This window comes from Apiospora phragmitis, assembly GCF_038363925.1.
Source record: "Apiospora phragmitis strain CBS 135458 chromosome Unknown utg000013l:1.0-2965645.0:1.0-2969333.0, whole genome shotgun sequence".
Lineage (NCBI taxonomy): Eukaryota > Fungi > Ascomycota > Sordariomycetes > Amphisphaeriales > Apiosporaceae > Apiospora > Apiospora phragmitis.
The window spans coordinates 1,233,503-1,250,138 of record NW_027117413.1 but is presented as its reverse complement, the minus strand read 5'-3'; the positions used below and the strand labels follow the sequence as shown (position 1 = coordinate 1,250,138).

Sequence of the window (16,636 nt, the reverse complement as noted above, 5' to 3'; positions counted from 1 at the left end):
TTGAGCGAGGAGCTGGTTCGAGGAACTGGGTAGAAGCAATGATGGATGCAAAAGAGTGTATTTGCCACGAGTCCCCGTTGAACTGAATTGTGATGGAGCTTCTGAGAGAAAGGAACATCATTCTTCTGGATCATGTTGGACCTCTTATAGACTCCCGTCGTCGGTTTGTGTAGACAGAAAACATATCAATGTAGCCACGACAACATGGCGCGAGCTCTGTTTGCATGCATGCCTGCCCCAAAGGGTCCAGGATCCAGATGGGTAGTAGACCACAGACACTCCGTCACTGATGCAACGTCCCGCCGGTTCGGCCGTGCTTTCGGGGCACGTTCCAAATGAGCCATGAATCAAGTTGAGTGCTGTGCATGGCCCTCCTCCTCTCTGGACAACCCGTAGCCTTCGAGCATGAAAGCCATGCGGCGAACGAAGGGCCACTTCTGCACCTGTCCTGATGAGAAGCCTCTGAGACAGGACGATACGATGTCGGGCTCTGCCAAAGGGCCGGTTGTCGTCCGACGTGGATATAGTACTGATGTCTCACACGGATACCGCCATCATCCTCCTCTGAGCTCGGGAAAAGGATATAGTTCTTTTTCTTTTCTTTCTTTCCTTTCTTGAGAAGTAGCGCGAGATTTGCCCGTCCGGTGCGACTGTTTGTTTGCATCCCATGGTTAATAAGACGACGTTGGATTTCACAGCGTCACGACGATGACGTCCCAGCTGAACCGCAAACAGACCATACTAGAAGGGGACTTGGACGTGTGAACAACACACCAGATGACACGGGCAGAGAGCATGGGCTAATTGCAATGTTTGCGCAGAACCGCCCAGTAAGGCCAAGGCGTGTTAGGGGCTCTAGACTTGGCGATTTGGCGACGCCGTCGACAAACGGACAGAAGTTAATCATCCCTAGGTTTCTACCCGCGCCCAACGGAGATTTCATTTTTCACTTTCAGGGGTCAGCTAGGCTAGCTCCCAGTCCCAATCAGGACGCCACCGGCACGAGGCATGATGCACGCTGCACCATCCCGCCGCTGTTCCCAATCCATGTCAAGATCAACGGGCGCAGTGATCGATTTCAGCGGTTTGATTGGTTCTAAATGTGTTTCAATAGCTCCAGTCCTCGTTGTCGAGGGTAACCTCTGCCACCCACGTACTCAAGGGTGCAGCCGAGTCTATACGGGATCATCATGGCAACCATAGGCTCAAATTAGAGCGTGGCTTAAGCTGCAAATGTTCCGAAGAAAAGAACGTGAGCACTAACTATGTATGTAGGCCAGGCTCTGTCCCCTCCTACTTAGTCAAGCTTGTGGGTGTGTACCTGCAGCGGCTGAACCTGCACGCTGCCGCCAGAGTCGGGCAAACCTGCAAAGTCTCGTGATACGAAGGACACACACACAAATCTAACGCAGAACCTGGGACCTACCGCAAATTTGCATGCTGCTTCCCTCCGCACCTTGCATCGATCTCGCAATCTATCGCACCATATCTGCCACTGGAATCGCGCACAAATCCGAATGTTTGCACCAGCGGAAGCACATCCGCTTACTCGACTCGCCCAGCAAATCCCCTGTTGGTGATCTGTCAAATCTGTCAATCTGGAAATGGAAAGCGTCGGGAAGCAGTCCCGAGGCGGGATGGCGGGCTTCATGTAGATGGAAACACGTCAGAAGTCTTCCAATTTCGCCGATCTGACTAGTACAGTCTTATTTCCGACGGGAAGTGTGCAAAAAGAAGCGTGCTTGTTGATGGGCATTCTTGGTAACCCATGCGTCTGTTCGAGGTTAATGTGCATTTGTGCCGCATCAAGACGATAAAGTCCAAGACACCCAAGTTCGTGAGGGACGCCCCTTTTGCAAGGGTCTGTCTTGACTGTCCTGCTTGTTGGTTCCACGGTCTCGATCACGAGCCCATTGCCCAGGATGTAACCCAGGAACCAGTAGCACCGTGCAACGGGAAGATCGAGAAAAAACTGTTCTGCCAAGTTGCCCTACGCTGCCGCGTTTGCTGATGTTGCCGTCGACAGCAACGATGTGTACATCAAACGGCGAGCTCAGCACGCGCTACGCGAGAAAGAAAACTGGCCCCTGCTCTGTCGCTCCCAGGCTTGTTGATTTCGCCGAATCAGTTTTGCTAGGCTAGACTTTCCTTTCAGGGGAGTGGGTAAGATGGACAAACTTCTGTTGTGCGACTCGAGGCCCCCAGTCGACCCGGCTCTCGTCGAGTCGGCTCTCCTCAAGTACTTTCCCGTTCCCCCAACCAGAGCCGAGTCCTCCACAGGTCTTCAAGTAGGGGCTGTATGATGGACTTTAAAGATGTATAGTGAAAATGAGGGCATCTCGAAAGAGAAGACTTGGTCTCTCATAGTAATGCGTGCAGAAGCCTGCATCCCGAGGGTCGTTTTTCTGCCCATGTTATAAGATAGTGATAATATAGAGGCATAAATCACTGCTAGTTGTCGTGATCGCGGCATGAGAGGAATGGTGGTGGTAGTGTATGAAGGAAGAGGAAAGAGGAGAACTGCGATGAGAGGGATTCAGCATGATCACGAAGATCTCTGAAAAGCAATTTGATGTGAGTGAAAATCCCTTGAGGCCAAGATATTCACGTGCGACACTCATGTGGCGCCGCCTTGCCATCTGTGGGAAGTGTCTTGATGCTGTCATCAACAGAATTTTATGATCGTGAGCCGGAATGCCAGGTAAACCGGCTACTGATCATATGGTCCGAGCATACCATGATGCCATTGCGCGGAATCCGACCCGGCGTCATCTCGGGGACGAGTTCAACCACCTTCATTCCGACCCTTTCCTGGGTCTCTAGTACGTGTGAGGCTTTTTGGCGGTTCCTGGCGTGAGACATTGAATGAACCCCTTAAGTCGCGCCACCCTATTCTGGCAGGTGGTGCGGGATGAGACAGCCCATTCCCAATACACCCTCAATTGCCGATCGTCATCGTAGGCATTCCGCTTCGAGGATGACGCAGGGTATGATGCAAGTCATGTTGTAGAAGCTGCGTATAGCATCAATGGATGACGACGAGGAGAAGGGGGGTCAAAAAACTCAGGAGAAATCGATTATATAAGATGGCATGATCGAACGTCAATATCCCAAACTTCTCTCATCATCAGCAGCATCCAACGCATCAGATCTCCAATCATCACTCACCTTTCCAACCAAACCAAATCTTTCAACTCACTCACTCTTTATCTTCTCCAAAACCAACCAACCCAACCTTAAAAATGCAGTTCACCACCGTCGTCGTCATGGCTTTCGCCACCTTCGCCGCCGCCGCGCCCCAGAAAATCGCCGCTCGCACCACCTCCGGCGACAAAAAGACGACCGTTGAGCAGGCCCAAACCCAGTGCGGTACCTACATGCAGCTCAGCTGCTGCAACAAGGCCGACTACTCGGGCGACTCGGTCAACGCAGCGTCCGGCATCCTCTCCGGCCTCCTTGGCGGCGGCGCCCTCAACGGCCTCGGTCTCTTCGACGGCTGCTCCAAGCTCGAAGTCACTGCCCGTAAGTTCACATGCTAACACACACACACACGCACACATACACATCCCTCTTTTGCAAAACCATAGAAGCATGAACACTAATCGTCAACCTCACAAAATAGTAATCGGTGTCTCCGACCTTCTCAACAGCCAGTGCGAGCAGACCGCTGCCTGCTGCCAGAACTCCGGCTCGGAGCAGGTAAGAAGCCTCACCCCGTTTTCTGTGGGTAACACCCAACATTCTGACACAATCAACACAGAACGGCGCTGTCAACGTCGGCCTCCCTTGCGTCGCCCTCAGTAGCCTGCTGTAAATGCCAGCTCTCTTCTTCGCATCCAGAGCAACAGCATGACGATTCACGGTTGTTTCTACGGAGCTTATACGAGATTTACGGGGTGGAAAATGTAATGCCTGGAGATCAGATTGATGTTTTCAAAATGGAGTATGAGGAGTATGATTCAGTATACGATAATCTAACTTGAGTCACTCGTTTTACAAAAGAACAGAAATGCTTTCATCTTTTATGCATAGTGAACCAAAGGCGCCCAAAAGGGCTGTTGAATAGTTGATGCTCCGCAAACATCGTGGCAGTACGAGACTCAATACCTTCATTTGAGGTCCTCTTAACCTGTCAGGTGCTACAGCATCTCACCATTATGCTCATCTTTGCCAGCCCCATTGGCTTTGGCCTGAGGATCGTGTATCTTGATGCAACGTATGCATAGAACTTGTATGATGCAAGCAGTCGGACTGGAAGCATGGTACAGTTAATAATTAGTAAGTCGTTTATTGAACTAGGACAATAACTCCAAGAATCCGGATTGGAAACCTCTTTAACAATTGGCATACATAACTAATCCACTATTATACTACGATGACGACAGGGAAGAATCCGAATCCGGTGAAGCCGAAGGTGGGTCGGGCAAAACCTCGATCAGCACGATGACCTTGTGGTCCTCAAAGGCGGCGGCGTACCGCTCGACCATGGCGTGGACGCGCTCGCCCCGCTGCATCTGCTCGGGCGTGAGCACCCAGCCCATGCCCGAGAGGACGCACTTGCGGTACTCGGGCCGCACCTCCTCGTCGCCGCGCCAGTCGAGCGCCGGCCCGCCGAGCCGCGTGAGCGACGCGAGGTAGTGCTTCAGCACTTCGTCCTCGTGTTGCCGTCGGTCCGCCACGGCCGGGTTGAAGGAGCCCTTGAGGCAGAGGGGGGCGGGTCTGTCCTTGCCGGCGGCGGCGGCGCCGTCCTCGTACGTGAGATCGATGAATATTTTGCCCGTCGTCTGGTTCAAGATGGTGGACGTGGTGGTGAAGGATACTGACAGGCGTCCCCCTTCCTGTCAGGTTCTGTCATATTCTATTTCTGATATCCCGAAACGAGTTTTAGTTGCTTTTCATGGGTACTCTTCGCAAACATTTCCTTATCTCCATGCTCATCGAGCCATCTAGTCTGTTTATCGAGAATATGCCCGGAGCGACTGCTCGGAGCATCAACGTTTATGGCAACGGATTCCCCAGCCGCATTAGCTTACTACTTGGAAGTCTCCATTTTGAGAAGTGACCTGTCGATCCCCTGTTTATACCTGATACTTGGCAAGGCCTGGCTTCAGAGTCTCCCGCCCCCGGTCCGTTGTGGCAAAAGGCCCCGGTCGGATCCTGCTTGGTCCCTCTGGAGCGGTAACAGCGATCGTTGAAATGTAGCCCAGACGTCCTATAATCAAGTGCGTTGCCGCTCGGGAAGTTCCAGACGGGCACGATCAATCGTTCTTTCAATCGCATTCACCTCTCTTTCCAAGTCTTGTTGCCGTAGTCTATACCATGGCTGTGCCCGATGCCTACTTCCCGGTCGTCATTACCTTCATCGTCATTGACAGCATAGCAGTGGGCTTGAGGTTTATGGTCCGGAGATCTAAAGGGGCCATTGGCTATGATGACTTCGCGATGCTTTTGTCATTTGTATGTTTTCTCAGTGTGACCGAGTCTGGCGGCCGCGAACTGTTTGGAGAATTCCCGCCTGGAAGAAGGATAAGGGAAAAGGGAAGCAGTATATGGAGATTATGTGCTCATCGTTTTGTTTCAATAGGTCGAATTCGTGCTATTTGGAGCCATGGAGCTTACAGCGAGAAGGTATGGTATTGGGGCCACCACCATGGAACCGGAACCGACCTTCGATCCGATGAATGCCGCCAAGTACTTCACCATCGCCGCTGTTGTCTACCTCCTCGCATCCGGCGTGTCCAAGATTGGCGTGGGTCTCGTTTTGTACCGGCTCGCAGGTAGCACGGATATGTACAAAGTGCGGTGGTTCCTGGTGCCGTGCATGGTCCTCACCGCGGTATGGTTCCTCGGCAGTGCCTTGGTATTCGCCTTGCAGTGTCGTCCGCTAGCGAAAGCCTGGGACCTGACAGGAACGGCGCCGGGTAATTGTATGCCGGTCAGTGTCATCGGCACCGCCGGGATTGTCATTTCAGCGGGCGACGTCTTTTTTACCACCATATTTGCGGTACGTGCCCCTTTCATCCGCTATGCGCTGAACTCTTTCGTGTACTAACAATCAGTCGTAGTTATCACCTATCTACATACTACGAAAAGTTCAGGTGCCCTTGAAACTGAAGCTCTCAATTCTGGGTCTTCTTGGACTGGGGCTAGTGTAAGTGAACAATCCATCGATGAAAACACCTGGATTGAGGGATATTGACCTAAGGCGGTTTAGAAGCGCTGTCATGACCATAATACGTCTGAAGTATGTGATTACAGTAGCCAAGATGACAGCGGAAACTGGAATTGCTGGGCCGAATGTCATCAACACGACAGTCGAAGCCACTATCTAGTGAGTAGTCACCTTTCACATGTGATACGAACTCCTTTTCCGATGATATAATGCTAACCGCGCCGGCATCAGCTCCGTCCTCGAGATTGCTACCAGTATCCTCGCCGCTGCGATGACCGCCCTCCGCTCCTTGCTGGCCAAGCTCCCATGCTTCCGGAGCCTGGGATCCAGCGGCGAGGTCTACCCCAAACGCGCCGAGCCATCTCGCGACCTGAGCGCATCATTGGGACCGCGCGGAGCGTCCTATCGGCTCGACGACGTGACCACGGACCAATCTACGAGCAACATCCAGGATCACATGGTGCGCCCCACTAGTGCCAATATCAGAAATCACAACAAGATTGAAGTTGTCGACGAAAGACAGACGAGAACCACAGCCCATAGAACGGATTGGTAGGGGTCAGACATTTGCTGCCCTTGATGGCATACACCGAAATGGGATATGATACTGTATAAACAGATGTGCAATCTAGCCAGTCTGTGTCTTTTGCTGTATGAAACTCTGCTAGGATCTGTTCTGTAGGCACTATTATACCAATATGTTGTAGAACTTCATATATAATTGACGTGGTATAATGGTCTGTTACGACACCACCGGCTGCCCTAAGCCCAAACCTAAGCCTCAGCCCCAGCCGAAGCCGAAGCCAGAGTCCAAGGCGTTCGGTGAAGTCAACAATGGCGACAGCCACTGTGACCAGCAGTAGCTCGACATGAAAGGTTCGTCATCAACCCCCTTCACTACCCGCAACCCACGAACTGACATTTCTCACGTCCCAAGAAAAAGCACAAGGTGTCACACGCACGCCAACAGAGGCATGCATGTCGGCCCAACAGATAACTACATTCCTGAAGGGTACGGCGGCTAAGGGGAAAAAAGGATGCTGAAAGGAGTGTATATAAGCCTGACGAATCACCCTCCTATAAAAGAGGGAGAGAGAGAGATCAGAGCCCCCAGAAGTGCCATAGTCAATTATTAGCTGAATCAGAACCTAGCCCTACTGCCCTTGTCACACAAGGTGACCGCAATGCTACCAGACACCGATATTTGCTCTGGATTGGATACGACACCGCGACACGGATTCTCCGAAGCCATGGCAATGATCTTCTTCATGGGGCGTACCACTCTCAAAAGGAGCAGGTGTGAAATCGGCGGGTATGGCTGCCTGACATAAGCAATTCAGTCGAGGAAGGAGTTATAGGACACAATAGAAACACCCCATCTGGCCTTGTCGTGTTTCCTGTGGTACCTAATGATCGTGACTTGGTAAATATTTGACAGGCATTGTGTCACTCGTGTACCCTTTGTACGTAAACCGTGTAATAGTGGGAAAAGTCTGTCGAGGGGGGGAGGGACAGACTGATCCATCTTTACAGGATCTCAACACGGGATGAAGTTGGAACATTGAATATTAATAACTCACATTCTGCCACCAATCCTTGCCCATATTCAGCTTATAAAAGGCCAGCTCTCGTTCCTCCCCATGAAATGTGTTTCCTCCTGACTCATAATCACTATCTCATGCCAACGTGCAATAAGGTCTTGGTCAAGTCAACCCACCACCGTCATCAGCACCCTTTCGCCTACAACTGAAGTCATCCACCATCGCCCTTGGAACCGAAGCAAACATGATGGTAGGATCACGCCACATACCTGGTGATTATGATGGTTCATCGCTAACATCATCCTTTCAGCTCTGGATTCTTGTGGCCGCCTTATTGGCTCAATTCGGCAGTAGTTTGCCTATTGCATCTTCCGTCGTCGACGTTGCCAACTTGGATAATGCTGCCAACCCTCCCTCCCAAGCCCCCAGCAACTTCACTGACCGGCTTGACTTCATTTCCCACAATTCAACTGTCTCTCCTCGCGGCAGGATTGTGAAGCGTACTACTTGGCCGCTCGACCCAGCAGGCGTGGATCCTAACGATCCTAATACGTTGACCAAGATAATAAATCTCGACAATTACAACTGCAACAAATTCGCTTCGCTGCACAACAGAATCCCGCCCTACCTTATGGCTGGGCTCCCACCCGTTAACGGACAAACCGATCCTAGGCTCGAAACCTACCAGCTGAGGAAACAACTACCCGCGTGCATGAGTATCCATTGATCGAAGGTGGCAACTTTCCCTATTCGTATAATGAACAAGCGGAAAGAGTGATAGTCAACAGTCCTGGATTCGACCGTGTTCTGTTCCAACTCGTGCGCGGCCTCCCCATCTATCTTGGTGTCGTTACTCAGCGAATAAATAATATAGATCACTCCTATATTTGGCGTCGACCGGCGGATGAACGCGACCGGTGAGTTTGATTTTCCTTGTCCCCGTCCCCCACCCCGACTTTTCATGCAACTGCCTCAGGATATTCTGACCGTGCTTCACCTACAGCTATGCCTATCCCATTTACGACTCAACCCTGCGCCCAGACCAAGGAGCGATGAACTCCTTCTACTATCCTGGCCTTGATGTCTCTGCACCAATCGACCCCTCTGTAATTGCATTGGCATCGAAACGAAATTATAGAAAGGCCTCGGTGGAACGTGGGCCTTATAAACCGTTCCCTGTGGCAACGCCAACCCCCGATCCAGACGGCGGTGGCGGCACGTCGGGCGGTGGAAGCGGTCGCGAACCTGTTGGCCCAGGCGGGTACAGTAATTCAGGTGGCGGAACTGCTGGGCCCCAGGGGTCCTTTCATCAGCAGTATGCTCTACCGATGGCTGGCAATTCATTGAAGGCTGGATGGGATCTCTTCATTCCGGGTCCCAGCCATATAGAGCTCTAGCAAGCTTGTGTGAAGAGCCTGGATCTAATCAATCAACGCTTAGGCTAACCGCAGTTCGACTAAGCACTTAATACACTGGAATAAACGTCCGCCAAAGCCTTCAATGTGTACTTACCATGGAATCAACGCTTGAATAGCTAGGTATTAGAAATCTGAAGCGTTGAAAAGTTCTTCAACGTTGATTCCGATTTAGACGTGTATTGGACGGTCCGAGAGGCGTTATTCCGTTATGGTTCGGTCAAAGCGGGCCAAGAATAGCGAATAGCGGGTCTGCCACACAAAACACCCCCGACCCAGCCTGCCAACGGTCACAGCTTCCTCCGGGCTACTCGTCGGTCGGTCATCGTGGCCGGACCGTTCCAGCCGTTCGGGAGGAGTGCGTAGAGTTGGCGCTTCACTAGGTAGCCCGGGATGCTGGATGCTTCGAACCTTTTTGAGATACAGGTTGGTTGTGGAAGCAGGGTCTACCTGTCTAACTACTTACCTAACCAGCTGAGGTTGTGGTGGACTCAGGGCTGACTAAATCAAGAAGATGGCAACTGTTCAGCCCTTTTGGAGGATTGCCGCGTGATCTACTCCGTACGGAGTATGGGAATGCAAATGAGAATGGCGGGGGTGTCAAACGTGTTTATGTCTTGCAAGGAACACGTCAATTCGATTGAAAGCCCGACACGAAGGACCCTTGGAAGGTACCTACTGGAGGTACATGCAGCCATTTGCAGGTCGTGCATAACAGGGGCCAGCTTAAGCCTTTTTTAGGGCGATTTCCTCTGACATCTGAAATCATGCACTCCAAACCAGAACCCGCGCGAGATGGGAACCTCGATCATTTGAGAACGACTTCCCATCTCCCACAACACCCCCAAGAGATGCCTCTAGAGACGCCATGGACTTCGTGAGTCGCCGCCTGCATCCGCACTGCCCTCGTACCGTCCACAAGAACTGACACGCTGCCGCCGCAGTGGACGCGCCTCTTAGCCCATACCCCGTTGGCCTCGGGGAACTCCAGCAAGGATGCCGCCCGAGACCCCATCAAGCGACGACATCGTTTCGAGAAGGAGTACAGCCAGCTCCTGGTAAGCAATCAAGCCTCAACCGCGTGCGACCAGCCTCTAATCCATCCGGCCAATCTCTACAGTCAATATGGCGAAACACCACCAACCTGTCCCACGATATCGACGCCGCCGAGAACCTCGAAATCCGCCTTCAGGAGCTGACCAACCTTCTCGTCGAGGAGTCCCGACGACCTCTTCCCCATCCCTGCATCAGCTTCTGCGCAATCAAGCAGATCTATGTCCCCATCGCCAAGATAGCAACTTCCTCTTACAATGAGTGGATCGTCAAGGAGGCCGTCTTGTTCTTTGCTACCCTGATCGAGAGCGAGGAGGAGGCCTTCGTCGAGAACGACGCCTTCTCCGCCAGCTTGACCAACCTGCTGATCCGCATCACGGGCGCCAATAGCAGGCGCCTGGCCACCGATACCGAAATACGCGTCGTCGAGCTCGCCTTCAACATTACCACCAAGATCCGTCTCGACCCGACCATCCTCTCCGCCTGGTTCAAGACGCATCGACACGACGGTGCCGCGCAAGATGGAGACTTCCAGGACGAGAGGGATAAGTTTGCCGGCAAAACCCAAAAGCAGGACTTTCCGCTCTTCTACCTGTTAATGGACTACATTCACCACGAGGGTAAGGTGGGCGACTTTGCTAGGACGGGCCTACTCTACATAATCGAGTCAGCATCCAGCTCGGTTGAGCTGGAACAATGGATCGTCGAGAGTGACCTCTCGACCCTGATGGCCACTGGCCTAGGGGCACTCTACAGTCAACTCAGCAGGAAGCTGGTAATTGATCATCCGCCCCAGAACCTCCCTCCGGTTCTTGCATTCTCCGACTACCAACATCCGACCTCTACATTCGAGATCGTGAGCTCTTGTTCACCCGACTTTCAACTCCATCTTGACACGTTCTTGTCACATCTCCTGTTCTGGCAGGATGTTCTCAATCACTGTCGCTCAGTCGAAGTCAAATCGACGCTTTTGGAACATTTCCAAGTTATCTTCCTGCAACAGCTCCTATACCCCTCCTTGCTGCAGTCTTCGGACGTGGACGGAGGTTCTTCGGTTGCCGTTCTGACCTACTTAAGAAGGATCTTGGAAGCGCTGGATCATCCCGACATGATCAACCTCATCCTCCACTATCTACTCGCATTGCCAGACCCCGCGAACCGGCCGTCGACGAGCGCCGAACCGGCCGTAAGCGCTGCACGCAAGCGGAAATCCCTGGACCTCGCAACGATGATGAAAGCCCAGACGGCCGTGGCAGACTATACACCTCTGCTCTTCAACCTCGTAGACTTGATGCATTCTTGTCTCAAATCCCAAAACCACCAGACCGTAAGCGTGACTCTCCAGCTCTTGGCAGCGATTCTTAAGAGACATCACCGCTATGCTGTCGTGACGTTGCTTCGCACCGAGGAAATTTTCGGCAACTCTGCGCAGCGAACCCGTGGAGCCCATGATCAAGAAGTCGAGTTCTTGACCACCCTAGCGGGATCGGTAGGCGGGCAGGACAACTTCGACGAAGTGTATGACAGTATCCTGAAGGACACGATGTCCAGACTCGAGAGCCACCCTTGCTCGTTAAAGCTAGTGGCACCAAAGCTATCAACTACCAACCAAAAACTGCCTGGGATCCCGGATAGCTTGCCTGGAGCCCCACGGGATGTGCCACATCACACGTTGAGCCCAGAAGACCGCCTTTGGAACACGTTGCTCGATATCTTGGCTTCTTTCTTCCTCAATCCTGTTGAAACAAACCTGGCCTTAACTGAGACTATCATTGATCTGGCTATATGCGGCTACATCAGCATCGAAGGGTGGCTTCTGCGCCATCCAAGCAAGTATGCTTTCGAGGATGATGAGGAAACTGCGCAATCTCCTGAGCCGGGTCCAGATTCTCCTCAATCTGCAGAACTGGAGAAATTGAAGGCGATGACTCGATGCCGGCGACGACCAATCTGGCAAACCTCATCTCTTCCGCGGATTATGACCGTTCTGGAGACTCTTGCAAACCAAGTCACGTCATACCGCGGGTCGATCCCGAGGTTCGAAGACCTTGTCCAACAGCGCCGCGAAGCCTTCCAAACGGCCGACACGATCGTGCTTAACCGCCCCGTCCGAGCCGGCTCCAAGACGGCCACGCCCATGCCCGAGCTGGCGAATCAGGAAGACCCGCGCTCCGCATCGCCGGCACGACCTTCCGGGTTCGAGGGTTTCGCGCAGCGACTCCTCTCTGAGCTGGGCAGCGGCACCCCGAGCCGTTCGGGCAGCCCCCGGGGCCGGAAGGATATGCATCGAAGCTCCAGCAACGCGTCGGTCACTTCGGCCACGATGAGCACGAAACCGCTGCCGGTCCCACCCAAGGAGTTCCCGCTCAACTACGAGACGCCCAGCCGCAGCGGCGTGGCGGCCCGTTCGTTCTCGCCCGCGAGCCAACAAGAAGGGGCGCCGTCGAGCATGGGCGGGCGCGGCAGCCCCGTCGCGAGCCAGATGGCCGCTTTCGCCGCGGTGGATCAGAGCATCCTGGCCCGCAAGGTCGGCTTGCCGAAGGAGCAGGATGTCGCGCCTATCCCTCTGAACTTCAAGAAGGTGACAACACATTCGACCGCCGCAACCGACGTGACAGAGGATGCTGTCGAAGCGCCGTCTACCCCGCAGAGCAAATCACAGGCCACCGCCGATGCTCAAGGAGAAGGAGAAGAAGCCGATGCTACACCGACTGTCGGTGGTGGTGGTGGACGTGAGACTGTCCACATGCCGCCCGCGCCCGAGGATCCGAATGAAGACGGCCAAGAGGAAGAAGCGGGCAGTGGGACGCCGGGTGCGAAAGCTCGGGCTGAGCAGCCGGAAGAGGAGCAGGCCTCGGTCTCCCATATCATCACTAACGTGATCATCTTCCAAGCCTTCCTGTTGGAGCTGGCGAGTCTGGTACAAGTCCGCGCCGGCACATTCAACGAAGTCCGATTCATCTAAGAAGGACTTGGTTTATGATTCATACAGTGTTGTCATATTATGAGATGGATACCCCCTTTTGTCACCCACTTCACACTTTCTTCCTCTTCTTTTCCTACGTCGCCCCTAAGAGGGTAAACCCACACCTGTACATCTCTTCATTCCTACTTCCCCGATTACACTTCCAGATTAGCACAGCATCGGGTGGCGCAGGAGGCAAAGATTCTATCAAAAGGGTAGATAGACTTTCTTGTTGAGTGAAATGAAGGGGGGCAGTTTTGTTTTGTCTTGCATAGCAGTAGCAGCAGTAGCAGCAATGAGCTTTTTCATAATACCTTACAACACATTGCTGGGCCATAGGAGCAGACAATGGTAGACGAGAGAGATGGAGCAACTTTCGAACAGCAGAAACGGACAGAGAGGAGATTCACACGCGGAGAGCCTTGACGTTTTTTGCGATGCAACTAGTTTTGCGCGAGGATTGCAACTCCAATCCTCTTCTTTTCGTATTAGACTTCAACATAAACTAGACATCCAATTGGTTGTCTACAATAAGAGCAAATCGATTAAAAGAATCTTGAAATGCATTTTTTGAAATCTTCTAACTACTTTGGCATCAAATTGCCTGTTCTTGGTTAATTGTCATAACGTCGTGAGAATGTTATATGGTATCATGTAAAAAAAAAATATAGCCCCTCCCTTTCCTGAAATGAACGCGGCCCCCTCACCAATCACGCCATGATCAAACCAGCCCAACTCGGCCCCTGAGTGAATTGATTACCACGCAAGCAAGCACGTAAGCGCGCATGCACATCATCATCTCGTCCAAATGAACTCTCATCCGGATTGATCAACACGGACCATTGCAACCGCCCTTTCTCCCAGGCTTTATCTCCACCTCACCTCGCCTCACTCGAATGAATGAACTCGATTCATCAAAACCAATGCAATCGATTTTGAAATGTGTTTAATACCCCTTGACGGTAACGGCCCCGACCGCCAGCGTCTCGATACGCCCCGCGTACAGCTTCATAACGTGGCAGACGGGGTCGCCCCAGACGACGCCCCGGAGCTGCTCGTCGGTGACCACCTGCGCGACGACGCCCTCGTCGAGGCGCTCGTGCACCGTCTTGCGGCCCTTGAGCCGGGCCCGGGGGTCGCCCGACCGCAGGACGACCAGGCGGCCCGCGTTGCTGAGGGTGCTGGGCGGGACGTGCCAGGTGGGTTTGGGTGGGGTTGACGACGATGACGATGACTTCGACTTTTTGGATGATGTCTTGGTGCTGCTCACAAGAGAAGCCGAGGAGGCTTTGATGAGAGATGTCTTCGACGCCTTGGGCAGTGCTGATGTGGATTTGGATTTCTTCTCCTTGGGCGGCTTCCCGCTTCCCGGTCTCTTCGGGAGCTCGGGCGTACTGCAATGCGAAGAGGACGAAGACGAAGCCGAACCCTTGCGCCCACTGCTGCTGTTCTTAGCGCCGCTATCATTCGGCACAGGCGCGGCGAAGAGCTCCAGCAGGTTCTTGATGTAGGCCTTATCGGCGCGGGCGACGGGGTCGCCCTCGTTGACGAAGGCGAGGAAGAGCGACTTCTTCAGGTCCGGGCGGCCCTCGGGCTTGGCGAGGGGCAGGAGCGAGACGGGCGGCGCGCCGAACGTGACGCAGTGGACGCGCTTGAAGCAGCCCGTCAGGAAGTTGAGCTCGGACGCGGCCCCGCGCGACGACGCGAGCATGTGCGAGTAGAGCAGGGCGGCGACGGCGCCGCCGGCCGAGTGACCCGTGATGAGCAGCGAGTGCGAGGCGCGATTGGGCTGCTCCTCGAGCAGCTGGCGCAGGCGTGTAGCGACGGGCTTGACCATCTTGCGGGCGGCCGAGAGGAAGCCGGCGTGGCAGAAGTTGCCCGGGTCGTCCAGGAAGCCCAGGGGCGAGGTCGGCGCCGTGTTCAGGTTGACGGCCCAGTCCATGAAGGTGGCGGTCCCCCGGATGGCGAAGACGATGGTGTTCATGTGGTCCATGGGCACCGACTTGAGGCGCATGGCCTTGGTGCCCGTGCGCCAGTCGGCGTCGACATGTGTGTCCCGCTCGAAGCCTTCGGGCTTCTCGTACACCTTCTCTGAGTATTGCGCCGCGAGGCACAGGAGAGGGTACGTGGGCATATATCTAATGATGGGCATCAATATCAACTGACTTACGTGCACGTGATTGTTGTCACCAGACGCCAGGGTAAATAACGTACAGTTTGAGCGGTGGCAAGTTCATGGGCAGCCGCGAATTGGCATACAATTCGACCTTGGCAAAGTAGCCGCCAGACGATAGCAGAGACGAGGCGGCCGCGGCGGTCTGGCCTTTCGATGCGGCATCTTTGCTGCTGCTGTGCTTTTTGGGCACCAACTGCATGCCCCTTGTCGCGACGGCGGGCACGGAAGCTGCTGCTGGGTCACCCGGGGGCGTTGTCGCCGTGGGCTGCTGGTAGGTGAACAGGTCCTTCTCGTTGCCAAAGTACTTGTCCGAGTCGATCATGGTCATGACGTTGTTGAACTTGCTGGAGATCTGGTCGTTCATGGCGGCGCCCTGGTTGAGCAGCTGCGTGGCTTGGCCGTGCCACCTCGGCAGCCCGTCGTCGAAGACCTGGTGGACCAGGGCGCTGGTGCCCGGGATCATGCCGTCGGCCAAGTCCACCACGGGGTCCATTCCGTACTTACTGAGGGTCCCGGAGCCATAGCTGGTGGTGCTGGTGGGACATACCGAGTTTGGCGGCTGGCCAAGGTAGTAATGCTGATTTACGATGATAGGCGGGTAGTTGTTTCTCTGGTCCTGGAACGCTTGATACGGGGGTGGTGGTTGCGAGTTTGCTGCTGATGGAGAAGTATGCCAAGATGGCGGAGGCGGCAGATAACCAGCGGGTTGAAAATGGGCGGCCGGTTGTTGTGGTTGAGGTGGCGACTGGCAGCTCCATTGCGGCTCTGGTGGTGATTGACATGGTAGTGGTGGCGAGGAGGCCGATTGAATGTCCACTCGCGATACTGATGGTGGTGGTGGTGGTGGTGGATGAGGCGTGCTGCTCTTTCTTCTTCTAGTGAACAACCCCATGGTGTTGAACTGCTGATTGACACGGAAGATGCATGAACGACAACGGAAGAAAATGCAAGCAGCGGTTCGTCGTGTTAAGGTGGTAAATACGAATACTGCGTGCGGAAACGAGGCAGTGCAACATCAGAGCTACGTAATAGTCGAGGCTTTCTGATCGATCGCGCTTGCTCTAATACACTCTACACGAAACAACGATGTCAAAGAAAGATGGATATATGGAAGCGGCCAAGATCCGGCTCCTTTTAAGAGAAAACAAACAAAACGAAGTTGATGCATTTGGAGGTTGCTTTTAAGGTAACATCGATAGTTGGTCCTCTCTCTTTTTTGCCGACAGATAGACCCTGTCCGTGTCACGATTCTCATTGATCGAAACCCCCCTTGGGCGACCTCGACTCCAAGACTCACAAGCAATAGCGAGCGGG

The 16,636-nt window shown here is 53.7% G+C and overlaps 6 protein-coding genes across 6 annotated transcripts; 4 read left to right on the top strand and 2 right to left on the bottom strand.

The window, feature by feature from the left end:
* Positions 1–3,242: 3,242 nt before the first annotated feature.
* PG994_014109 (uncharacterized protein) lies at positions 3,243–3,814 on the top strand (the record flags this gene model as incomplete). Its single annotated transcript, XM_066865518.1, has 3 exons — positions 3,243–3,522; positions 3,623–3,699; positions 3,761–3,814. 3 exons carry the CDS (start codon positions 3,243–3,245, stop codon positions 3,812–3,814), a joined length of 411 nt encoding a protein of 136 aa, XP_066708647.1.
* A 556-nt stretch (positions 3,815–4,370) lies between these two features.
* Positions 4,371–4,918, bottom strand: PG994_014108 (uncharacterized protein; the record flags this gene model as incomplete). The annotated part of the gene is made up of 2 exons (XM_066865517.1): positions 4,371–4,834; positions 4,906–4,918. The coding sequence occupies 2 exons, from the start codon at positions 4,916–4,918 to the stop codon at positions 4,371–4,373; spliced, it is 477 nt and encodes a 158-aa protein (XP_066708646.1).
* Positions 4,919–5,650: 732 nt separating this feature from the next.
* Positions 5,651–6,728, top strand: PG994_014107 (uncharacterized protein; the record flags this gene model as incomplete). The annotated part of the gene is made up of 4 exons (XM_066865516.1): positions 5,651–6,004; positions 6,066–6,151; positions 6,215–6,331; positions 6,404–6,728. The coding sequence occupies 4 exons, from the start codon at positions 5,651–5,653 to the stop codon at positions 6,726–6,728; spliced, it is 882 nt and encodes a 293-aa protein (XP_066708645.1).
* Positions 6,729–7,957: 1,229 nt separating this feature from the next.
* Positions 7,958–8,440, top strand: PG994_014106 (uncharacterized protein; the record flags this gene model as incomplete). The annotated part of the gene is made up of 2 exons (XM_066865515.1): positions 7,958–7,963; positions 8,024–8,440. The coding sequence occupies 2 exons, from the start codon at positions 7,958–7,960 to the stop codon at positions 8,438–8,440; spliced, it is 423 nt and encodes a 140-aa protein (XP_066708644.1).
* Positions 8,441–9,996: 1,556 nt separating this feature from the next.
* PG994_014105 (armadillo-like helical protein) lies at positions 9,997–13,146 on the top strand (the record flags this gene model as incomplete). Its single annotated transcript, XM_066865514.1, has 3 exons — positions 9,997–10,005; positions 10,073–10,186; positions 10,249–13,146. 3 exons carry the CDS (start codon positions 9,997–9,999, stop codon positions 13,144–13,146), a joined length of 3,021 nt encoding a protein of 1,006 aa, XP_066708643.1.
* A 946-nt stretch (positions 13,147–14,092) lies between these two features.
* PG994_014104 (lipase class 3) lies at positions 14,093–16,214 on the bottom strand (the record flags this gene model as incomplete). Its single annotated transcript, XM_066865513.1, has 2 exons — positions 14,093–15,284; positions 15,361–16,214. 2 exons carry the CDS (start codon positions 16,212–16,214, stop codon positions 14,093–14,095), a joined length of 2,046 nt encoding a protein of 681 aa, XP_066708642.1.
* Between the last annotated feature and the right edge of the window lie 422 nt (positions 16,215–16,636).